The sequence below is a fragment of the Crassostrea angulata genome, chromosome 3 (genome assembly GCF_025612915.1).
Source record: "Crassostrea angulata isolate pt1a10 chromosome 3, ASM2561291v2, whole genome shotgun sequence".
Lineage (NCBI taxonomy): Eukaryota > Metazoa > Mollusca > Bivalvia > Ostreida > Ostreidae > Magallana > Magallana angulata.
This window is the reverse complement of record NC_069113.1, coordinates 50304439-50331126: the sequence shown is the minus strand read 5'-3', so window position 1 is coordinate 50331126 and position 26688 is coordinate 50304439. Positions and strand designations below refer to the sequence as shown.

Sequence of the window (26688 nt, the reverse complement as noted above, 5' to 3'; positions counted from 1 at the left end):
GCCTGACCTAGAAAAAGCATCAATAGTGAAACAGACTACACTATTCTATGCAGAACGTTCCTTGAAAACGGTTCGATTTACCAGGTCTTAATACAAAACAGACACTTAATAATTTTTATTTAAAAAAGCATGGTATTGCACACCAAAAGCATCAAATATGGCAATGATTTTTCATACCCTCATCCAAACATAGTTTATACTTCAAGACAGTTACCATGTATTTTACATATATTAAATATAACTACGAATCAATATATATGTATACATCGACGTAACTATTTGACGTTATACCCGGAGAACTCTACGTCATAATAGCCAATGATTTACAGAAAGGAGGGTGATATAACACCCGAAAATTGCCGGAGAGGGATTTGGGATAGATCTTATCGTATATTTATAGGAAATATATCTCTTTTCGCCCTGTGCGATAAAGATTATTACATGGCAATTTTTATATCGCATCCTTTATTAGCCCGAGGTTAATTTCTGTTTATATCGCACAGGGCGGAAAAGGGTATATTTTCTGTAAGTATACGAAATAAACAGAAAAATCGCCTAACCGTGTGATATAATCCCTAGGGGTGTGAAATAAGATTTATATCACACCCCTCTACGGCAATCTTCGGATGTTATACCATACCCTTTCTGTTAATCATTGTCTATTTTGACGAGTTCAATAGGTCGTTCAACTCCGATCTCCAAGTATGACGTTAAAAAGTTACGTCGACGTCAAATTGGTGTACAAACAGCTGGCGCAAAAATTTCAGGGAAGTTTATTAGAGATGGAATATATAAACACAGAGCGAATTCTTAACAACAATCATTCATCACATGACATCTTTAATATTTTTTATTAGTATATGATATAACATTCATAGCATGGCAATTTTTATATCGCAATCCTATATAAGCCCTCGGTCGCTATATATCAGCCCTCAAGGGATGGGCTGACATACATAGAACAAGTAGTGTTTCTTGATTTAAGCACTATTAAAACTAACCTGGTGTCCTCTTTCATTTCTTTTAAATTAAATTACCTTCTATTGAAACACTGGAACATTTTAATCGAGTTTAGGGGCAATAAACATCGATAAGTACCAGTCAATCAATGATCGAATCAACTTTTTTAAAACAAAATGGCTGCCAATATGGCGGTGTAACGTAGAATAATGACCCCCGTAGAATAATGACCGGGGGTCATTTTTCGACGTAGAATAATGACCCCCCGGTCATTATTCTACGCAGAAAAATGACTCCCGGTCATTATTCTGCGTAGAAAAATGACCCATGGGTCTTTTTTTTCCAGAAAAATCCAATTTTTCTACAGCAAGGGGAGTCATCATTCTACGTCGAAAAATGACTTCCGGTCATTATTCTACGGGGGTCATTATTCTTCATTACAGCGACGCCCAGGGCTGGAAGAATTATTTTTGGGCCTTAGAACCCCTGAACTTTCATTTTTCACTGATTTTCTTATATATTCCTGTTAACATTAATAATCTCTTCTCTCTAATATATACGGCGACCTCGGTCTAATATAGGACGCGATATAAAAATTGCCCTGTAAATAATCTATTTATATCACACCCAAACGGTTTATACACACGAAAAGGCGAATAGCTTACGATATAAAATGGTGAATGTGCATGTATATACAGCTGATTACATGTATGTTATTGCCTTATCATTAAGGTTTTCCGCTGGGAGCGGAAAACCTTACTATTATTCTGAAAATTTTTCAAATTTCTTATTATTTTTTTTTTTCTTCTAGACGCCAACTTTGATCCTTAATATCTCGCTCGTTTCTTCACCGATTGTTTTGAAATTTTCAGGACTGATAACATGCCGCGTGATGTTGTCGTTGCATATTTTAGTTGAGGAAAATCCCTATCCAGTTTTGAGTTATTCCCCTTTTAGTAAAATTTAACGACTTCTTTTGTCCAGGGGGGTTAGCTTTAACGATGACTGGCAGAGTCTCAAAGATGGGCTGGTTTGGAAGCTAATACATTGAATTTGTGCGAGATATATTTTATTTATTATTTAAATGCAAATAAAAGGGGTTATATAGATGTTGAAATGAAGGTAAGAAAAAAAATCAAAAAAATTCGCGTATTTTCCGTGTTAGTTTTCTACCTGATAAAAATTTGTTATAACATGTATTTTAAAAGTTCTTTGTCTTACTCAGACCTTTCATTCGGTATGCCGAAAAAAGGGCTGGCCCTTATGATTAGGGAGTTAGAGGCGTCCAAAGTTTCTTGTCAATAACTTAAAAAGGAATAAAAATTTCTAATTCATTATTGAAGCAAAGTTGTAAAGAAATTAATTTTGAATCCTTCTATAGTATTCAATTTAATGTTTTCGTAATTTATAGTCAGTATTTGCAGAAACAATTGTGTCAGTTCGGTCCATTTTTTGTGGGGGTGCGCACGTTTATGAGGTTATGAAAGGGCTTCTTGTAATGCACTAACGGATACATGTAGTGCGCAAAAATAATTCCACATAAAATTCCCAAATGTTTTTAATCATATGTACAATTTAATTTCATATAGATGAACCTCTTTGACCTTATTTTTGTTGTTTGTTTCATAACTGTGCCCCTGTCTATATTTAGATGCATTACGAGACTCAGGTAACCGATCGATAGGAGAGTCGCTAGCTGTATTCAGGCCGTCCCCTAGACGATAGTGCATGTGCTTGTAGAGCTGGACGTACACGTTTAACGCCCCACTGTGTTACTGTAACAGAGACATTTTGAATTGTTTCAGTACTGGGAGATGTGTTAATAAAATGGTTCCAAACTCAACTTTTCTACAATACGTATACACGGCCGTCTTATAAAGCACAATGTGTATTACTGACATGACAAATGTACGCTGGAAATTTAAACGAACGCGGGATTGCTCCCGATAGAACAATTCTTTTAAAGCAAAAAAAAAAAAATACTGATTTGCGATGGATATAATATAATTATCATCGTGGAGATGATTTTAAAAAGTGAACTTAATATTCTTATACGATAATATTTGAATCCAAAGCCGCTAGTTTTAAGTTACGGTTATTAGGGATATTAATTATGACTTGCCCCGCGTTTCAGGTTTTTTACTTGCAAAACATCTACAAACGAAAATACCAAACAACCTTCAGAAGCAACTTATAAATTATTTATTCCATACACAATTCTAAAGAGGTAATTCAATGAATTTTATAAATGCTTTATACTTGTATACATTCGCTGTCTTCCATGGAAAAAAGTGGCATGGAAAAAATGTTGTTCAATGTTCATCAAATACGCTGTAGCCTTAGCAATCGAAAATAATTAACAAACTGTATATTGATAGATTGACATATCAACAAACATTCAGACCCGCAATGGGTTTTTTTTACAAGTTCTATAAAATGTAGACTCAATGACTGAATTTTTTACCGTTTTCCGTGTTGTTTATTTTGAATCACGTGTGTACGTTGTGTGTAGCCATATAAATGAACACTTTAACTGTTTAATTTTTTTAAGAAATTGTGTACATGCAGAGCAATGCAATGCTAGGACAATTAAATTCCAACAATGTATATGGTGAGGCCGGTCAGACTGATACTGGTTCTGCTTGTTCTACAAATAGCGAATGTAAGATGAAGTATTTGGGTGTTATATTTTAAACAAATATAAGTATTGCTTTCTTAAAAGCTTGCATTACTCAACAAAGTATTTTATTGGAATCATTCTTAGTTACCTTAAATGCATATATGTACCGCTCGGTCTGTATCCCGGAAAAATTGACTACCATCCGAAATTTTTCATACAAGGTCTACAGACTTGCAGCTAACATTACCTTTAAAAATACATTTTAGAATTTTGCCGCTGTTTATAAATTCATTAAAAAGACGCGCAGAATCAAGTGGTAATATGTCGTTTGATATGGGATTTATGACGTCTATTTTTATTGTTTTCATTAAAATTATTTCATTATTTCCAGCTTGTGGGTGGAATGAAATAAGTTTCACATGTTATATGACATAAAAATGTCCTCTCCCCACTTTTTCTCGCAGCAACTATTTTTTTAAAATTTACATAAAAAATTGAATTATCATGGAGTTGCCCCCCCCCCCTCCCCCATTTTTGTAAGATGTAAAAAAAAGGTATAAAAATCATGAAATTATGAGTGAAATTTTGAAAATTTTGGAAAATTCTAAAAAAAAAAAATTTCTTTTTTTGCTTGTCAAGATTTGTTGGATGAGTTCCCCCCCCCCCCCACTTTCAAAAACGATGCTACGTGCTTGGAAATTACTTATTTCTTTATTCCCCTCTTTAATAAACAAAACAAACTAACAAACATAACCGATCCAGATAAATATAATTACATGTATCAAAAATAAACTTCAAAAACAAACTACACATTCATCCTTCACCCACAATATTGCCTTTTCGATATTTGTCATCGTTGTAGACCCGTGTAACAATCTGTTACATTATATATGCAAGTAGGTGCTTGCACGACAAAGAACCCCTTGCTGATCTACATTTTCATTAACGCATACAAAGAAAAAATATATTTAGATTTATTTTTGAATTTCTTTTGATGTAAAAAAAAAAAAAAAGAGAAGAAATTGGTTCTCAGTCTCTTTTTATGCCTGTTTGTTAGCGGTTAATCCAAGTTCATTTTGAATATCCTTTTGTAATTTAAAAAATGCGATGTAATTTTTTTTTCATGCAATATTTCGGAAAAAGCAATGAAGAGTTGTTTCTTGAAATTTTATTAGACCATAAAATTGTAAAATGCTAACATTGAAAATTGTGCCCGATTTCTTTCTTTTTTTTAAGGTTTAACTTTTTTGATTTAAAAAATGATTCTTTGAGACAAACAAATTGACAAAATCAATAAGAGTTTGACAATCTCTAACTGCAAATCTGTAGCTTTTAGTCAGAAAAAGAATCGGATGGACGACCTAGGACACAGATGGTCCATCCGAATTTCTTGAAAATTGCCATTATTTTCGTACACGGACGCAATACTCACCGAGACTAAATGGTTCGTATCTTAAGTTTTAACTGCTTTGAAAGGTAATATTGGTTTTCTGATAATCATGAACATGAATAATTCAATAAAAATGGTTAAAATTATAGTAAAATTACCGGCATCGGTCTTCTCCGTGCGCGGATCTAGAAGAGGAAGGGTTCCAGACCCCCCCCACTCCCCCCTCCACCCCGCGAAATTTCTTTCAATTACGTGTGCATTATAAACTTACCAAATATGCCTCGGACATCCCTTGGCAAACTCAAATAACCGTCTGACTTTTCAACCCCCTCCCCGGAAAAATTTTCTGATCCGCGCATGTTCCCCCTCCTCGAAATACAAAATTATTCTTGAAAACCCCTTATAAAATTTCCAGGATCTCCGCATATATACTTAGAGATTCATTGGCGCTTGCGTTCGATAAAAATGCGTGTAAAACGTTTGCCAATGGTCTTTTTACCTTCGTACCGGACATAACCACAGTCCCACTCTGTGAATAAAATGCGGCGAATCAAACTAGAGACAACGTGTTAAGATCTGCATTTGCTTATAAACATGTAGTATCATCGTGCAAAATGCACTGTTCAATTATAATTTTTTTTTTGACTTTAGTTGTAAAATTCGTAATTTTTTCTCACAGTTTATTTCTTACAAAGTTACTTTTTTATTTAGTGATTGACACTTTTAATTTTAGACTTTATATGTGATTTCAAAGAGACAGAGTGTCATGTCTCAAGGACTGTTAATCTCTTAAAACAACATTGTGCAATTATCAGATTTTCATTTCTTGGACATCAAGACTCATTGAGTTCATTTAATTATTTTATATCTGTGAACCTTTCACTCAGCTTACTTATATCATTACCTGTCAATTTATACTCATTGTTAAGATTCTTATAAATAGTTATGTACAATTGTCAATGCGCAGTCTGGAATACGGCGGCCAGCCCCGGCCACGTCCGACTCTCCTAGAGTCTTGAGTCCGAAGGCCACTACTGGCCATGGCCATATCCGAAATGTTTGTAACATGTCTGTCTGTTAAATTGTTATAATGTTGCCATCGTTGAGTCTCGTCCAATAATGTGGAATCCTACATCAATTGCCTGTTTATTTCTCTGGAACTGTATACTGGTGGACCCTCGGGAATACGGCAAACCTACCCTTCGTTTTAGCTTACGGCCCACAGCGCGCCACAACCTTATACCTTATACACTTTACGCCAACATTCCCTCACCCGGTTCGTACTGCACACGACCGATGCAGATCCAGACGAATTCTCTATCACCGTAAAATCTACGCGGTCACAGAAATATAATACTTTGTTTCTCAGTGTTTACACATCTAATATTGTACTATGGTCAGCTATCAATTTTTTGTAATACGTCACAAGTATGACGCAGCTACGACGGAAAACCTAATCGTTGCTTGCAACGAGCTCGTCTCTAGTTTATCTTATTTTTCATTCGGTACGCTATTGGCATAAAGATACATTTAAGAATATTTTATGTGCAAATAGTTCCAAGTTGTAGATGATAACTATGCTCGAAATTGCTTTTAGCAATTATCTATTTTCCTTTTTCAGTAGCCCAAAGGCATACAGATACATGCAAGATTATTTCATATACAAATAGTTCTAGGTTGCAGATGACAATAATACTCGAAATAGGTTCGAATTCTGATGAAATATCAAATATAATTAAAGATATAAATACATTATATCCCATAGAAATGAGATGGAATCTCCTTAGTTAGATAAACATCATTTAATTATCTTAATGACGAAACAAAGCAGTGTTCTAAGTAAGTAAACAACATTTTGATTCCTAAACAGTTAGGAGGGAAAAGGTCTATGTTGAACATTCGCACATAAAAATGCCTTGTAGAAAAAATACAACAAATTTGTACGCAATTATATAAAAAAGCGAATTATCAACCGTAACTAAAACAATTAAATATTGCAAGAAAAAATATTAATAGAAATTGACAAAAATGTAACAAATAACTTCATAATTTTGTTTCAAAAAAACATCCTATGAAAGAAACTTTGAAAGGTAACCGCACATAACCATTTTTCTCATGCAATCCAATGGATGGGGTATTATTTTCAGTAACCAATGCTAAAACTAGTTGGCCACCCTTGCTCAACTTTTTCGCTAGTGTCCTCGAAACAATGCTCCCAAGTTTTTTTCTTCGATATTCTGGTTCTACATACAGTATTCCAACGCTACCATTCTCCTGCTGAAGTTCCCAAGCCACGGGGCATCCATCATCAGTTTCCATGCAGACTGTCGGAAAGTTAGATATGTGGTATTTCAACCATCTTTCTGCATTTGATTTTGAATAAGGCCACGTTTTGCATAAAATCTCTAAATGACGTCCACTTAATTCAGTTTCTCGGAATCCGTCTGGCATCGGTCTAACAAAATATGAATAATAAAATGTACATGATTCTTATAGTAATACGCACATCTTTTAAGGCAATGTAAATTACTTTCAATTTCGTTTGTTTTGTTGTTTTAGTATGTCAAAAATACGGTAAAGAATTCCTAACAGGATAGAACATAAATATTTGTTCTGAAGATCCACAAAAAGGCAAGATTGCAAAGTTTCTTTTGTAATTAGGATTTATTTTTTATATTTTTTTTAAGATCGGGATACCATTTTGGATATTTTGTATATCAATTTAGGCAGCAGCATTCACAGTCTCTTGCGACAGACCTTGCAGGTTTTTTAATAGACAAGTGCATCTTGAATTTCAACTACAAATGCCATCAGTAAATAGGAAATTCTTACAGGGGTACGATGTTTTCAACAGGCAATGTATATACAATTGCATTTTCGTGATTTTGTCGAAATGGACTGGAAGTAGTTGACTTGTACAGATTCATAAGGGCGTGGTTGACGTCACAGCTTGATCCTAAAATCACAAAGGCGTTCGTGCTAGCTCTTAAGTATCTATAGCAGTGTGTTGGCAAAAACAAATTTGAAAGAAAACCATCTCTAACATTCTCATCCGTGTGTAGATGTTGTATCCAGCTGTGTGACCTTTTTCTATATAACACTATGTATTACTACGCCGCCGTAATATGTAAAAAGAAACCGAGTATTGTAGGTAAATGATGAAATGAGCTGATCCCTTAAATCATTATTTGATTTATTGATTAAAATTTTTCATGTTTATCATGTGGGAAAAAATGTCATATGCCCTCTTTTCGGCTTGCAATATTTGTAGTGCGCCAAGGAAAAAACCGAAAGTTAACATTTGAACGTCATACAAGAGGGTTGTCAATTATTGTTTGCCTATGTAAAAATAATGCAAGAATAATTAATCATTAAGGTCTTCCGTTTCCAACGGAAGACCTTATAGTTTTCGTACGATTTCTTCTTATTATTATTTTTTTCCACAAATTTTGTGCACGCGATTTCTCGAAAACTATTCGATCGATTTCAATCATTTTTTCACAGAAGATGGGACTTGATGTAAACTTCATACATTTTTGAGATTTTTTCTGTCGTCACTTCCGGTACCGATTTATCGACCATTTTGCACATTTTCACGACCTATTTTGTGCAGAGCTGATCTCAGAAACTATCAGAGATATGACTATGAAATTTTCAGGATAGGTAGTCTATAGTTTGAAGTTGTGCACTATTATGTTGTTTTACGCCAGTGGCGCCATTTCTTGGAGCTCGCCTGGGCTCGAAAATTGAGTACGAATTTTCATTCAAAATTTTCATACGTTTTCATCTGTATCTTTTTATCAGTTGGTATTTTGTCAAGACATATATAACAAAAGTAGTAGATAATTAAACGTTCTTTCCAACAAAATCAAGAAAAAGGGGCTGGCCCCTTAAATTAGGGGCCAAGACACTCGTAAACTCTATTACAAATAACTTAAAAACGATCAAAATTTTGTAATGCAAGATAGAAGCAAAGTTGTTGATTGTAGCAATATTTATCAGGTAAAATCATTTTCACACCCATTTATGACGTAATTAGGGATTTTAAGGGGCCAAAGTACTTAAACTTTGATGCAATATATCTTGAGAAGGAGACATATTTTGTTAGGCAATGTAGAAAAGAAAATGTTTGCATTGATGATTCTAATTGATTCCACTAATCAAAACTCTAAAGTCTGTCCCCATTAAGGATCTAGAGGGCTGGCCCCTAAAATATTCAATCATTTGTATCTCAAAAATGAACAACAATTTTAGATGGGTGTAGGAACAAAAAATGTTAGTATTCGTGAGACCTTTCGATTGAACTCAAGAAAAAGGGACTGGCCCCTTAAATGAGGGGCCAAGACACTCGTAAGCTGTATTACAGATAACTTGAAAACAATCAAGATTTCAAATATCTTTGGTACCTAGCCTTTTTACAAAATTGATACCAGCGAGATTTTAGTCACTGTAAGTGATTGAGACACAAACTTTTATAAATGATAGACAATCGATTGAAGATATATTTAACGGGTTTTCTTTTGTCAACCGTCACTTCCGGTACTCACCAGAAGAGTTCAAACAATTTATTTTTTTCACAAGTTTAACTGATTATCTTTGGTGTTTCATCTTCCATGATTAACAGTGGTGTGGACTAAACAAATGTATAAAAAACCTAGCTTTTATTTTCATAAACCTCTTTTGTTCGTCCGTTTTCGGTCTCGAGACAAAAAACCTAGATTCACCAAGATCGCAGATTTGGCAGAGAATATCGATATTTCATCGTATCATATGAAAACAAAATCGGGCGGAAGACCTAATCGTTACTCGTAACGAGATCTAGTTAATAATATAATCGTGTTGGATAATGAATTTTCGCCTCAGGGCTATGATTCCCGATCAAGGACTCGGTGGAGCCTCGTCCTCGACCGTTTATCTTGTCCTCTTGGTAAAATTTCACTATTTCACTGGTGTATAACGGAGTATTCTATTAATCGTAACTGTAGACATTACCTTAAACGAACCAATATAATTCTTTTTTGGATTTGTGTTTGTCATTCACTTTTGTTCATTTGAAAAGAATTTCTAAATAAAACAAGTTATGAAAAGAATTTTTAAATAAAACAAGTTTTACAATAATCAAAGTAGTCATATAAAACTACAATTGTTCCAAATTAAACAGGATAAATTTACTGTTAATTTGTTTAATGTATGAAAAAATCAATTAATTTACCAACAGCAAACATAGGAGAAGACAACTCTCTCCAAGCAAAATGAAGCATTTTGTCTAGAGTTGCTGCGAATTCTGGTCCTTTGCAAAAACACACAGCAATCGGGAAAATGTCTCTCCTCTAAAAACTAATCTTCACAGTGTTATCTTATACGTTGACTGCTAAAGTTTTGTGTCATTTGTAATCAGAAGAAATTATGATTTAAAATTGTAAAAAAAAAAAAGAGAAAACATTGCTCCAAGAATTCATTGCACAAATTATATTCGATCTGATAGAGTTATTGAATGAAACCCACCTGTCTATCCACGATAACAAGGACAGAGACGTCCGGCCAACTGTCCACCAACACCATCTTCTCTCTCAACAGGTGCCTACTCCTCATCAACCGGAAGTGGACCAACCCCTTCATTAGAATAAAAACCATTGTTGAGTTTTCCGAAAGGGGTGCGATACGATTACGTATCTTTACATGTAACAACGCTGCAGATCGCAGATAAATGTCAGCCCTACAAGATCTGTGTCAAATTAAACCTGGAGTCTGATTCTGATTTTGTAGAATAAGCTACATCGCATATTCAAAAATACTGTATTTATTTTGAGCATGTTATAAATGTATATATCTGTCACTATATTTCTGCTATTTTACCCTTTATCACGCTCAAATATATCATAAGCACCCTGTCATCTGTAATGATATAAGTTTTAATTATATATGTGTTATTTAATAATTAAAAGACAATGTTTTGGGCCTTAAAATATTCTCAGTAATTATTAGCAATTCTCAGTACCAACAGTAAATCTCAGTAAATATCAGTAATTATCAGAGCTCACAGCAAAAGCATCAGTAAATATCAGTAAATATCAGAATTAACAGCAATTATCAGTAACAGCAGTAAAATTATCAGTAAATATCAGCAATTCTCAGCACTAACAGTACAATATCAGTAAATATCAGAAATTATCAGTAAAAAATGGCACTTTCAGTACTTTTTAGAGCCAGAAGTGTATGCAAAAAATGATGTCTCTCTGAAGTCGAACTCCTGTTGCAAAATTTAACGAACATATGTTTAAAGTTTTAAAACTCAACACCAACGGGATATACGAGTCATTCCTCTTACAACCCAAATATAATTTATGCTACAAGTTGCCAGCACCGGGTCATGCAATCTCTTTTTATATAGGTGACGTCTGAAAAAGTAAGGCCTAGTCTTTAAAACCTAACTCGTGCCCTCACATTTTATCAAGACGATGATTACGATGGTGATTATATATACGGTATGATTAATCACAATGTACAAGGGGTGTTACCAAATTGTGTTACAATTAGAGTTCTACAGTTTATAAGAGACAAATAAAGATAAGAGGGGTGACGTTATGTGCATTTAATGTATGCGTTTATAACAATTATTGAACAACATAAAGTTGATGAAAACAAATCTTTTTTGATTATATCAATTCGGTACAGCAACATAAACAAAAAGTGAAAAACAACCTAAAGAGTTACCATGACGAGGTAATATCATTTTTAAACTAAATTAAAAATTTTTTTTGATGTGTTTGTTTATTTTTTAAAGCAATATTCCGATGATAACAGAATTTTTAATGATCTCTCCATGACGTTATTCGACATGTTAAAATGTGAATAAAAAGGCGACGACAGCATTTTAGGCCGTGCATTGATAAATAAAAAACCTGCAAACATATTACACAATTTATACGGCGACTTTTAAGAAAATTAAAAGAAAATAGTTTGTTTGATTTTTCATACGTAATTGTTTAGTTGTCAAGCAACATAGAAAATAAAATGCACGTATTAGGAGATTATGTACGAAAAAGTTACGACAACCGCAAGAAATAAAAATGAAATATGACAAAATGCTAAAAGACGCAATGCAAGAAAAAAGACGTCAGACTGTTCATAGGAACTAAGGGAATGGGGGTATCTACGTTATCAACATATTGTTTGTATCTACAAATATTTCCTTTAAAAAAGAAATGCGCATTAAATGTGCATTCGGAGTTAATGTGAAGGAAAATAGTTATGGTTTTCAAGAAAGTTCCAGAAATAATACGGTTATGTTGTCGTAAATAATATAAGGGTTTAACAACGATATTACAAATGGATATTGTCGATTTTTCACATTTCGTCGCTTTGCAAAATTCGACTCACATAGTTGTCTAATAAAACTTAAGTCAACAGATTTTCAGTTTTGTGTTCTTTCTACATAGATTTCAGTAAAAATATATTTTTAAGTTCATAATAATTCTAAATTTCAGGACTTAAAAACAAGCTTCCTGAACTTAAAACACTCACACAAATTTCGTCGCTTTGCAAAATTCGACTCACATAGTTGTCTAATAAAACTTAAGTCAACAGATTTTCAGTTTTGTGTTCTTTCTACATAGATTTCAGTAAAAATATATTTTTAAGTTCATAATAATTTTAAATTTCAGGACTTAAAAACAAGCTTCCTGAACTTAAAACACTCACACAAATGGACAGCGGCAGTTCTTTCTCTAGCCTCTGATCAAGTACATTATAATCTCCAGGGAGAACTTCTCGGACAGCCATTTTGTTGACTAAGACCTGTAAAGAAGATGACAAAATAAATATTTATAGTTTACAGAATGACTCTGACCTCTGAAGAAATATAGGGCGTCCTTTCACACACTTAAACGTTGACCGATGATTCATAAATGTTGTCAATAATTAGTTTATTAACGGATAAATATAAGTTTAATTTGATAAAGATAAAAAGCAAATTTCAAACTTCTTGTAGATATGGTTTCTACAATTCGAAGATAAGGTATCTGAAAATTTAACAAATGGACAGCGGCAGTTCTTTTTCTAGCCTCTTAAAGAAATTGATTTATCTTTTTTTCGATACGACGTCAAATATTGCCTGTACTTACAAACATTGTTAAGAATAAATTAGGGAAATGATATCAGAGAGGAGTAACAAAAAAAACCAAAAAAAAAAAAAAAGCAAATTGGTCCTTTACTGGCGGACACTTACACACAGTTGTTAGTGATTTTTGTAATGAAATTCTTTACAAGTATTTTCTTTCAATGATTGGATGCATATTAATCTTACGTAGGTGGTGGTTAATTACGTACTTTGTTATTAATATTTTTTTCCAAAATTAATTGAAAATATTGTGGATGCATAAGAACTTGTTGTCAAAAGAGGTTGTCTGCAGGCATTAAGTCTTCGTGAATTTGTATATGTATCTTTGTATATGTATGCTGTACAAATTTTTCTTTAGTTTTCTGATTTTCTAGTTATTCGCTTTATAAAACATTATTTCGACAGAACAGAGTACATGTAATAGAAAACGTGTTGGTAGTTTCTGTCATGGTTTTATTATTTATTGTACATAAAAGAAACAATGATCAATTGTTGAATATGAAACAATGATCAAGTCAATGATAATGTTTATAAGTCAATGATAATGCTTATAAGTCAATGATAGTGTTTATAAGACAATGATAACTGATATTGAACTAACGTTGTTTATGATACATGTACATGTAAATGAGTTTTTCAGGAATAAAACTGTATTATATAAAATGACAATGACAATGATACATGGCAATAAACTACATCGACTTCACACGAGTGATGTAGCAAATTAATGAAAATGGCAGGAGCCCATATTACTGGCCGCAGACTCTGGACTAAAACAGAATGTGCGGCGAGACTCCTTTCAAAATTTGGCAAAACACAAAAATCCCTCAAAGCCATGACATGATACAGGTTGTTAGTGAAACGTGATCAACATCTGAAACACGTAAAAAAAAAGACAGCAGCAACAAAAGACAACTACATAAAGAGACTTGTCTACAACAATTTATAAATAATTTTAAAAAAGCGAAATGGAGGGCGGGAGAGTTTTATTCGTCTTATCCTGGCCAGCGTCAGTGTATCACGTTCTTCCAGGTATCGAATTTTCGGGGTTTTTTTGCGATGATTACCGAATGACGGGGGTTGGGGGAGTTAATCTGATTCAAACATTTGTTCCTGTAATAAGGTCGCCTGATCTTTGTTTATAATAGGTCAGTTAATATACGGTGAACTGTGTTTAGTTGGTTAAGTAAGAGGGTAGAAATAGCGATATCGGAGGAGAAGCGCCAGATAACAGGCATGTCAGTCTCAATGTTTATTTAAAAATTCATTGACAACCAAATGAAATTGGCCATGTCTCTTGCGTAACCGCATGGCTAGTAGACAGAACGATACATGATCAACTGGTCTATGATTGTCTGAATCTCCAAAATAATTATTGGTATTTTTTAACATTATAGATATCAAAAAATTCTTTATTGTCTGAAATTTTCATTAAAATTTAAGAGTCAGGATTAAGTTGTTTTTTCTCAATCAATTGACTAGTTTAAACCATCGTGAATAATATTGTCATTCTGCCTGAATAAGTGAAAATTTTATTTGCGTCAATTTTAAGTTCAGACAGTGGTTTTAGTTTTGAAATAAATGAAATGATAATTAAAATTTTCTTCAGTGTTCATATACATCATCTTGCAGTAGTAGATGTCCTTTCTGGCATGTAGTTTTGAATACACTCTAGCATATCTGTAACTAATTATTGACAACTCAGTCCATTTAAAATGTGTGAGAGGACGGTCTATATCTTATCAGCGGTCACAGTCGTCTGTTTACAATTTACAAGTACAATTTACCGTCCTCCTGACTGGCCTGGTCAACACAATGGCTGTCCGAGAAGTTCTCCCTGAAGAGTATGATGAACTTGATCAGAAGCTAGAGAAAGAACTGCCTCTGTCCATATGTGTGAGTATTCTTAGTGAAATAAAGAATCCCATTACTTATTCGTAAAATTGAATTTGATAAAGTACTTTTAAAAGTTAAATTTTACTGTTACTATCGGGGCATGAATGCGATGTATATATAGCGAAAATATAGAACTAAGCTTCTGAAGCCCGTTTGCCAGCAGCAACTTTTTGATTAGCTACACGTAATGGAAATAGTTGTGACATTTTTCCAAAGAAATAACAAGAATGAAAGTTCTTGTGCATTTTGAAGCAAATACGTATTGTTAAAAATGATATCAACTAATAGTGACATATTTAAAACAAAAACATTTCAACTCAAAAGAGATTATACATTCAAGGATTGTCCTAAGCTTACGGAGATGGTCAAAAAAACTATTAACTCCGGTTTTTTTTAGACGATAATGTGTCATTCCCTGAATTTGTTCTTTCTAAGCCACTTGAATCATTAGTTGCTATGTGTTTTTCTTGAAAAATCACAATTTCTTTTTTTTATAATTCAGAATGCACATTTATTATTTAATTACTGCATCTCCCGTTTGTTATTTTAGGAAAAAAATTATATGACGTTTTATCGATGACGACAATTTACTATAATATTTTTATTGTCTGACGTCTTTTTTCCTGAATTGATTATTTCAGCTGGGTTTTTTTTCTACATTTCTATCTTTTGTTAATGCACATGGTGTCATAAAAATGTTTTTTGTTTTCATTGTTGATTGACTAAAACTCGAAAAAAAAAAAAACCCTTTAGAATGCGTTTTGATGCTTTAATTCACTTAACAATCGCATTAGGAGCTGTTTAAAATATTTAACAAATTTTGTATTTACCCGATGCGCCACCTGAAATTCTCACGTCGCCATTTAACAACGTATTCACATTTTAACGTGTCAAAAAGGGAAACGAAGAAAACCGCTTTTAAAATTCTTTTAAAACTTTGCAACTTTAGTTATTGAAAAAATATCAGTAATGAAGCTCATGAATAAAATTAACTTCTTTTGTCATATTCTATATAAATTTTAGTTTTCTCCACTCTCTTCATTATTTTGATAAATTAAATTTTCGAGTTATTTTGTGCCTTCTTTAAACATTTTGAAATACCTTCGATTCACCAACTTTTATCTCACACAACATTTGAAATCAACACATAATTGTAAGTGTAAATATTTTCACCTCTTTCTGTGTCTTCAATCAACTGGAGGGCTCTAGTTAAGGTCTTCCGTTTCCAACGGAAGACCTTACTATTATTCTGAAAAAATTTCAAATTTCTTATTATTTTTTTTTTTCTTCTAGACGCCAACTTTGATCCTTAATATCTCGCTCGTTTGTTCACTGATTGTTTTGAAATTTTCAGGACTGATAACATGCCGCGTGATGTTGTCGTTGCATATTTTAGTTGAGGAAAATCCCCATTCGGTTTTAAGTTATTCCCCTTTTAGTAAAATTTAACGACTTCTTTTGTCCAGGGGGGTTTAGCTATAACGATGGCTGGCAGAGTCTCAAAGATGGGCTGCTTTGGAAGCTAATACATTGAATTTGTGCGAGATATATTTTATTTATTATTTAAATGCAAATAAAAGGGGTGATATAGATGTTGAAACAAAGGCAAGAAAAAAATTCAAAAAAATTCGCGTATTTTCCGTGTTAGTTTCCTACCTGATAAAAATTTGTTATAACATGTATTTTAAAAGATCTTGGTCTTACCAAGACCTTTCATTCGGTATACAAAAAAAGGGGCTGGCCCCTATAATTAAGGAGTTAGATGCGTCAAAAGTTTCTTGTCAATAACTTGTAAAGGAATAAAAATTTCTAATGCATTATTGAAGCAAAGTTGTAAAGAAATTAATTTTGAATCCTTCCGTGGTATTCAATTTAATGTTTTCGTAATTTATAGCCAGTATTTGCAGAAACAATTGTTGTCAGTTCGGTCCATTTTTGTGGGGGTGCGCACGTTTAGGAGGTTATGAAAGGGCTTTTTGTAATGCACTAACTGATACATGCAGCGCGCAAAAATAATTCTACATAAAATTCCCAAATGTTTTTATTCATATGTACATATTCATTTCATAAAGATGAACGTCTTTGACCTTATTTTTGTTGTTTGTTTCATAACTGTGCCCCTTTCTATATTTAGATGCATTACGAGACTCAGGTAACCGATCGATAGAAGAGTCGCTAGCTGTATTCAGGCCGTCGCCTTGACGACAGTGCATATGCTTGTAGAGCTGGACGTACACATGTTTAACGCCCCACTGTGTTACTGAAACAGAGACATTTTGAATTGTTTCAGTACTGGGAGATGTGTTAATTAAATGGTTCGAATGCATGGTAATTAAACTCAACTTTTCTACAGTACGTATACACGGCCGTCATATAAAGCACAATGTGTATTACTGACATGACAAATGTACGCTGGCAATTTAAACGAACGCGGGATTGCTCCCGATAGAACATTTCTTTTAAAGCAAAACAAAATACTGATTTCCGATGGATATAATATTATCATCGTGGAGATGATTTTAAAAAGTGAACTTAATATTCGTATACGATAATATTTGAATCCAAAGCCTCTATTTTTAAGTAACGGTTATTAGGGATACATGTATTAATTATGACTTGCCCCGCGTTTCACGTTTTTTACTTGCAATGCATCTACAAACGAAAATACCAAACAACCTTCGGCAGCAATTTATAAATAATTTATTACATACTAGTACACAATATTAAAGAGATAATTAAATAAATTGTGCTTTATAATTGTACTCGCTATCTTCCGTGGAAATAATGGCATGGAAAAAATGTTGTTCAATGTTCATCAAAAACGATGTAGCCTTAGCAATCGAAAATAATTAACAAACTGTATATTGATAGATTGACACATTAACAAACATTCAGACCCGCAATGTATTTTTTGCAAATTCTATAAAATGTAGACTCAATAAGTTAATTTTTCCGTTTGGGGTATTTTGAATCACATGTGTACGCTATGTGTACATGTACAGATAGATTAATAGCCATATAGATAAACACTTTCAGTGTTGAATTTTTAAAAGATATTTTGTACATGCAAAGCAATCCAATGCAAGGGCTATTAAATTCGAACAATGTACATACGATAGGGATCGAACTGATACTGGTTCTGCTTGTTCTACAAACAGCGAATGAAATGCGAAGTATTAGGGTGTTATTTTTTAAACAAATAAGTATTGCTCTCTTAAAACCTTGCATTACTAAACAAAGTATTTCATCGGAAGCATTATTAGTTACCTTAGCTACCATCCGAAATTTTTCATAGCAATAGCTTTCCAAAAAGCTTGCCTGACTACCCAAATTTATTCAATGGAAGCATGCATGTATCAATTAGACTATCTTATAAGAAATGAAATTTAATTTTCGCTGTGGATCATAAATTATTAAACTGAACGTGCAGAGTTTAGAAGCAACCTAATCTTTTTCTTCGATCGAGTGCATGTACCTGCATATCACTGGAAATTAAATCATTTCATTATTTTAAATCATTTTAGGAATGTACATGTATCGAATAATCTCAAACAGCCAAATTGAAAATTGAATTTGTTATATATTAGATGCAAAATCAAAGACATTTTGTTATTTCTAACCATATAGGAAAGGATATTCAAACACGTACATGTAGCATCGTTATTTGAAAGTGTGTGTGTGCGGGGGGGGGGGGGGGGGGGTTTAGGTGGGCAGCTTCATAAAAAAAAAATCTTGACAAGGAATTTAAAAAATGGGGAATTTTGAAAATCCTAATCCGTAGGTGGGAGGGGGTATTTACATTTTAACTTCAATTTAATTCAATTAGAATTACTTTATTTTTTGGTTCCATTTATTACATGCTCCGACAAAAGTGAAAGATCCATGATATCTCTATTTATTATATGACCAGTTAAGAAAATAGAGTGGGTAAGACCATCTACACATCATGTGCTCTGGCCTAACTTGGACTCGCCCACTAATCGGCGAGCCAAAATTATGAATGAGACGTATTATGGCGCGAAGTCTTTCTTTACCATTCACGCAACAGCTGAGATCTCAGATAGATCCATCGGCATAGATCCACTGGGAGGGTGTCAACTAATAACTACATATATTATACTTTGGATTGAATGTTTTAGAAGAAATCTATCGAATTAACATACACACTTAATTGACTAGCAATTGTTAGATGTACATTTACATTTGTACACGCGAGTGAAACCCTTTTCCAGATGAATGAAATCGCCCAATTGATCGAAAATCGGGTCACACGTACCCCACTTCGGCGAATTACTTGTACGTAGCCCCTCCAGTAAATATTCCAATTATATGAATTTATATTTGTTTTAATTAATCCAAACTGATGATTCTTTGTTAATGATGATAATCCAACACCAACTATTACTTACATTGTACTACTTAGACAATGTGTATCATCTTGCGATGACACCTCCCTCTTTTTTTTTTGACCTTTCAAATATGGCAATCTATTTTTAAATCAGGATTACACACGTGCAATGTGAAATGCCCTTTTAATTGAACACTCTTGCTCATTGTGCTTATTACATCCCATATAACGTTTTCATCAATTATGAATATAAATGTTGACACATTAAAGATGCATCCTCAGGCAATTATTAATTCAAGCTTGTGGGTCCCCCCCCCCCCCACTTTTTCTCACAGCAACTAATTTTTTAAAAATTTGCTTATAAAAAATTGAATTATCAAGGATGTAAAAAATTTATATAAAAATAAGGAAATTAGGATTGAAATTGGGAGTTTTTTTTTTTTTTTTGCTTGTCAAGATTTTTTGGATGAGTCTGCCCCCCCCCCCCCCCCCCCACACACACTTTCAAAAAGGATGCTACGTGCCTGCATAAAGATAACAACATTCAAGGGCCTTCCGTCATTTTCAAGCCATGATAAACATGATAAAAAGGACTCTCAAAATAAGAAAATAGACGCAAAGTAAACTGCATTCATGGCATATGTTCACATTGTATGATGTGTCTCAAAATTCCTATTTTGGACTCGTCCACTATAACTACGAAAAAATTAATGAATGAGACATCCTGATTCTGGCGCGGAGTCTTGTAAATGAAATTTCCATTGATCTGAATGGATTTTTCCGTGAGGGTCGGGGTACTAGGTATAAAAACAAATTTAATCGTTCAAAGTTTTGAATTGTTAACAACGATATATCAGATCGAATGTTTTAGAGCGATTTATAAATCCAAAATACAGTCATTTTTAATCTGTTGACGCGTGAGCATATGTATTAAGTAGGCGGGCATCCCTACACCCTATTAATTGAAGACAAATGAAATCGCGTCCAGCAGAACTCCCTGGCATTTTAGTGTTTGTTATTATAAATTTATGATTTTGTTTGTTAATAACAATTCAACATCAATTATTAATTAACAATGTACACTCTAGTACGCTTATACACAGTTTTGTTGCGATGACCCCCCCCCCCCCTCCCCGGACATTATACCTATTTTTAAATCAGGATTACACACGTGCTTGCATGTGCAGAAGACAATCTGGAACTTAACTGATAACTATATCATCTCTTTGGAGATTTATTTCTCCGTAAGCAAATACGTGTAGTAACTGATACATGCAATTGTGAAAACCATAGAGGAATGCATAATCTGCGCATAATAACTAACTGCTTGATGCAATATTTCTTTTTTCCAACATGTTTTAAGTCAATGATAATATGAAAATATATGCTTGACTTCATATCGGAAATTACTCATTTTCTTTATTCCCCTTTTCAATAAACAAAACAAACCAACAGACCAAATTGATCCAGATAAATAAATTATCAAAAATAAACCTAAAAAACAAACTACACTTTCATCCTTCACCCACAATATTGCCTTTTCGATATTTGTCATCGTGGTAGATCCGTGTAACAATCTATTAAGTAGGTGCTTGCACGACATAGAACCGGCCCTTGCTGATCAACGTTTTCATTAACACATATAAAGGAAAAATTTTTTGATTTTTTCTTGGATTTATTTTGATGTAAATAAAAAAGAGAAGAAATTAGTTCTATAATATATATGCGATGTAAATCTTTTTTCCACGCAATATTTCGTATAAAACAACGAAGAGTAGTATCTTGAAACTTCATTCAAAATTTGATTAGACCTTTAAATTGTAAAATGCTAACATTGAAAATTGTGCCCGATTTCTTTTTTTTAAGATAAAACTTTATTTAAAAAACTGATTCTTTGAGACAAAATAAATAAACATAATCAGTTTGATATTCTCTAAGTGCAGTTCTGTAGCTCTTAGTCTGAAAAAGAATCGGATGGACGACCTAGGACCCAGATCGTCCATCCAAATTTCTTGAATATTGCCATTTCTTTCGTACGCGGACGCATGTTGGCCGAATACTCACCAAGACTAAATGGTTCGTATTTTAAGTTTTAACTGCGTTTAAAGGTAATATTGGAATTCCGATAATTTTGAAAATGATTAATTAAATAAAAATGGTTAAAATTACCGTCAAATTACCGGCATCGGCCTTCCCCATGCGCGAATCAAGAAGAGTAGGGTGAGGGTTCCAGACCCCACCCCAACCCCCGCAAAATTTCTTTCCATTACATGTACAATATAAAATTACAAAAATATGCCTCGGACATCCCCAAGCAAACTCAATAAACCGTCAGACACTCAACCCCCACCCCAGGAAAATTTTTCTTATCTGCGCATGCCCCCTCCCCCCCCCCCCTCAAAAAACAAAATTATTCTTCAGAACCCCCTGTAAAATTTCCAGGATCTCCGCATACATTCTAAAAGATTCATTGGCCGTTGCTTTCGATAATAAATGCGAGTAAATGTTTGGTCTTTTTACGTTCATACCGGGCATACCCACTGTGTGATTATAATCGTCGTCCATATTCTGTGTTTATTGAGTCAATTATGATGATTCGATAAGTTTCTCAAAATAAAATGCACATGCAAAAAAAACAACATGCGGCGAATCAAACTTCAGACAACTTTTATAGATCTGTATTTGCTTATATACATGTACTTTGTTTCTTTTACACAGTGTTTATACATCTAATATTGCACCATGGTCAGGTATCAATTTTTATATTACGTCACAAGTATGACGCAGCTACGACGGAAGACCTAATCGTTGCTTGCAACGAGCTCGTCTCTAGTTAATACACTATTAACGGACAACCTATGAAGAATGTGATGTATCATGTCGCATATATTATCAAGATTATCATTATCTTTCCGATAGGTATATGAGGAGGCGAGTATGCAAATGACCCAGTATTTACTTCTACAGACAGCATCTGTTGAAATTTAGAGCAAACAAAATAATTCCCCGGCGCTCGGCATTTTGGAACAGGGTAGTAAAATACAGTATATTTATATCTTTTAATGTATTCAACGTAAAACAAAGGGGTGTTCAATAATTTTGAATTTGTAAAATGAGTATTGCTAGACAAGACTAAAAGGTGAATGGCAATTTACATACATAAACTTTAAATTTGCAGCACGCATTCTAGTTTAAAGGGAATTTTTAAAAATATTTCTTTATTAATCAAACGTAGGTGTTTATAGTAGTTGCTTATTTCATATTCAACATAATAAGCAATACTACTAAAACAATACCTGCAGAAAAAAAGACATATACGTGTAGAAACAACTTTTTGTTAAAAGGAAAAATATCAACTTTTTAAAACTGATGTTGAGAAATTAACCACGATTTAAGTTTAGATATACCACAGGAGAATTATTGAAAAAGCGACATGTTTAGAATATTTCATTATAAAGATAAATTCATCTAAAGTAGATCTTTCGCAAAATGTGGTTGCTTTTTTTTTTATTCTCCATAGAATTTAAACACATTTAGATTTTTCCCTATTAAAAAAAATCAATACATGTTTATAGCAAATCTTCATAACTGGTTTTGTCAGAATTAGACTTAGTATTGTTGCTCCGGTTAATATTTTGAACTGTAGATCTTTAATGAAATCAATCAAGGAAGACCTTATAAAGTTTTCTAATGAAGGGACTGGTCCACTTCCGGTTGATGAGGAGGAAGCACCTGCTGACAGAAAAGATGGTGTTGGTGGACAGTTGGCCAGACTTCTCTGTCCTTGTTATCGTGGATAGACAGGTGGGCTTCATTCAACAACTCTATTAGCTCGTTCGTGTTTTGTTTTTTGGGGGTTCTTTTTTTTTTGGGGGGGGGGGGGTTGTTGTTGTTGTTGTTTTTTTGTTGAATGACTTCTTTGAGCAAGTTTTTTTACGATTTGAAAGTGTCATATGTTTTGGTTACAATTGGCATAGATCTTGGACAGTAAACATTAATAATGTATAAAATAATATGTTACTGTTTTGCAGAAGATGTTGATTTCTTTCTTTACTTGAAAATTTTAAATATTCTTTAGCTTTCCACACGATTCTCTTTTATTTATTTTTCTGGTTTGCTCCTTTATGTGCCAGAGAAAAAAACCTGTCTCTCAAATCTTATTTTCTATTTATTTATTCTTCTAATGAATAATTTAAGAGGAGGGAAATTTTCCCGATTGCCGTGTGTTTCTGCAGAGGACCGGACTTTGTATCAACTCTTGACACAATGCTTCATTCTGCTTGGGGAGAATTGTCGTCCCCTATGTTTGCTGTTGGTAAATGAAATGCAGCTTTAAGAAAAAAAGAAACATTTTAACAAAAGAACTGTCATATAATTTTTTTTTTGTTAATACTCTTCCATTCATATTTCTTGGCTAGCCTGAACTTTTGTTGGTTTTAGGTTCAAGCTGTGACGTTAATGACGCCCTCGTGAATCAGTACAAGTCAGAAACTTCCTGTCCATTCCGACAAAATCACGACAAAGCGGTTGTATATACACTGCCTGCGGACAGCAGCGTTCCCATGTAAACAGTTTTATCTACTGATATCAAAGATTTATTTAAAATCAAAGATGTAGGATGTGTTAGAGATCGAGTATGATTTTATTTTGGATTTAAAAAAGTCTCCAGAACTGTCTCCTCGTCTATCTTAAAGAAAATATATGTGATTTTCAAAAGTCAGACAGAATACAGAAACCTTTAAATATTGTCTTAGATATTTCATGGCATATTATTTATCAATTAAACACTTCTTTACCTGATTCTCGGATACAGAAAAATTAAATAATCGAATTTAAAAGTCAACAACATGGTTTAATAATAATGCGCAATGAAAAACTGTTTGTTTTTATGTATTAATTCATGTTTTGATAGACCAATGCCAGATGGATTCAGAGAAACCGAATTAAGTGAACGTCATCTAGATGTTTTATGCAAGACTTGGCCTTATTCAAAATCAAATGAGTTTTCAAGCACAGAGAGATGGCTGAAATACCACATTTGTAACTTCCCGACAGTCTGCATTGAAACTGATGATGGATGCCCCGTAGCTTGGGAACTTCAGCAGGAGTATGGTAGCGTTGGGATGCTGCATGTAGAACCAGAATATCGAAGAAAAAAGCTTGGAAGCATTGTCTCGAGAACACTGGCGAACAAATTAAACAAGGGCGGCCATCTAGTATTAGCACTGGTTACTGAAAATAATGACCCATCCGTTAAATTTCACGAGAAAAATGGTTACGTACGGTTGCCTTTCAAAATTTCTTTCTTAGGATGTTTTTTTGAAACAAAACAATGAAATTATTTGTAATATTTCTGTTAATTACTTTTAAAACGTTAGCTTGCAATATGTAATGTATTTTGTTTGATTTCGATTATAATTTAGAACAAATTTGTAGCAATTTTTTCTGGAAAACCTTTCTATATGCGATTATTGAATATAAAACGTATTTCTTTCTCTTAAAATTTTATTAAATACTTTTATTAAATACTTTTTCAAACGTTAAATCTTCTTAAGGTATCCGATCCATAATAACCCATGTTCAATGAATCGGGATGCATGACAGATAAGTATGGGCTTATTACTCAATGAAGGTGACCATACTTTTCATGTTTTAGTATCAGTATGTAACAGTGGAATGTGTCCTAATACTAGACCTTTTCCTGTTATCAAATAGTCGTCCCCCTTTGCTTTTAATCTATAAAATTCAATTCTAACAAAATTTATTCGGTATGAAATTTGTTTTGAATAGTGTTATTATTTCTAATGATTGCATCTTTCCATCAGAGCATTTATTGAGTATTTACTTTTTTATTTTAAAAAAAGTGCCTGTCCCCATAGACCTTAATTATCTTCAATAATTAGTTACTGCTTAGTTAATGATATTTTTTTTAAATTTCTCTCGGTTAATCTTTTTCTACTCTATAATGCTTTGAGTTAATATAAGATATTTAATACATGATTGATATTCAAGGTTAGAATAATTAGGTCCTTATATGGATCGGGTACCTTAACTTAGAACTTTGCCTTATTTAGTGAGAAAACAAATAATTTACGCTTCTTACAGGATTTCTATTTAAAAATGTTTAAGAGGATGATATGAATGGAATTAAATTTGCCTCTGTATCAACTATATTGAGTTCATCTTGTACTTTATTGTAAATATGCACCCCTGAAACAATAAACTAATTTGAAAAGCTCTTAACCTCGTGTTATATGTCTCAATATGAAGGAGTTGATAGTTTATTTCAAGATGAGTGACTATTAAGAGATATATACAATATAACTATCCGGAAGAGAGGGATCGTATTTTTAAATTTCATCCTCTTTGATAAGTAATTTTCCGAGTATCTATACGCTTTTTTATTCAAATACATCCTTAAAATGATCTATCATAAATATATATTCAGTACGTTAGATAAGTTATTTTACGCAAGTACCGAATTCCACTATTCAACCACCGTTTTGCATCAAATAACGAGAACATAAAATTTCGAATGCCGAATTTTTATCACAGTTATACGTAGTTTACATACTGGTATGTCCGAAAAATAAAAGTGAAATTCTTGATTTCGCAAAATTTGCTTCTCTGGATTGTACGTGGATTTTAATTCCTCACCTTTAATTAGTAATCTACAATATTAATAAGTAGTTGTCTTTCAACGAATGTGTAAAAAGTTAGGAACAGTTTGTCTTTGCTTTAAATGAATAAGAGATATAAAAAATCAGCCTGAAAATATATCTTACTGTTATTTGACCTTTTGTAAACAAAAACAGGGCACGAACCTTACTTACATGACACGAAGAGCCCTGCATATTGCTTATAACTCTACGACTGACTCTCAAATTTCAAAAGATCACTAGATATGCATTCATAAAGCATGATTAAGAATAAAAACAGAAAATTAGAATTGACCAAAATCGTCACCATACTCCTTAAAGGATAAAATACCAATTTGCGCTGCAAATTTTCAAATTTCAATAACGAAAGGTTTAATTTTCTATTACCCAATCATAATTTGAGTCAGTAGTGAACTTTTTATGCGATGCAAAGGCTAGCTTATAACTCTTTGTTATGTAAATAAAACTCAAGATCTGTTTTTGTTTACATTTTAAATGTTCAAAAGAAAATATAATAACATTTGAAAAGACAAATACCAAATACTGTAAGTATGCATTTATAAAGGACTAGCAAAGAAACGAGCGATTTGACCAAGAAAACATTATCCAACGTGATCGTTATGGCGGCGGAAGTGTCATGGTTAGGGGTGGAATAAGCCATCGGGGTAAAACGGTGTTTGTGGTAGTTAATGGGAC

The 26688-nt window shown here is 33.2% G+C and overlaps 3 protein-coding genes across 3 annotated transcripts in view; 1 reads left to right on the top strand and 2 right to left on the bottom strand.

Annotated features, from left to right (window-relative positions):
* Positions 1-26688, bottom strand: part of LOC128178252 (glycine N-acyltransferase-like protein 3) — a 77367-nt gene that overhangs the window by 6682 nt on the left and 43997 nt on the right. The gene's annotated exons all lie outside the window — the stretch shown is intronic.
* On the bottom strand, positions 6462-12752 carry LOC128178260 (glycine N-acyltransferase-like protein 3). The gene is made up of 5 exons (XM_052845359.1): positions 12672-12752; positions 10476-10583; positions 10183-10300; positions 7803-7926; positions 6462-7425 (listed from the first exon to the last, which is right to left on the bottom strand). Exons 1-5 carry the CDS (start codon positions 12750-12752, stop codon positions 7014-7016), a joined length of 843 nt encoding a protein of 280 aa, XP_052701319.1. The 3' UTR covers positions 6462-7013.
* LOC128178254 (glycine N-acyltransferase-like protein 3) lies at positions 14863-25571 on the top strand. The gene is made up of 5 exons (XM_052845349.1): positions 14863-14985; positions 23030-23137; positions 23531-23648; positions 23774-23897; positions 24246-25571. The coding sequence occupies exons 1-5, from the start codon at positions 14905-14907 to the stop codon at positions 24667-24669; spliced, it is 855 nt and encodes a 284-aa protein (XP_052701309.1). The 5' UTR covers positions 14863-14904; the 3' UTR covers positions 24670-25571.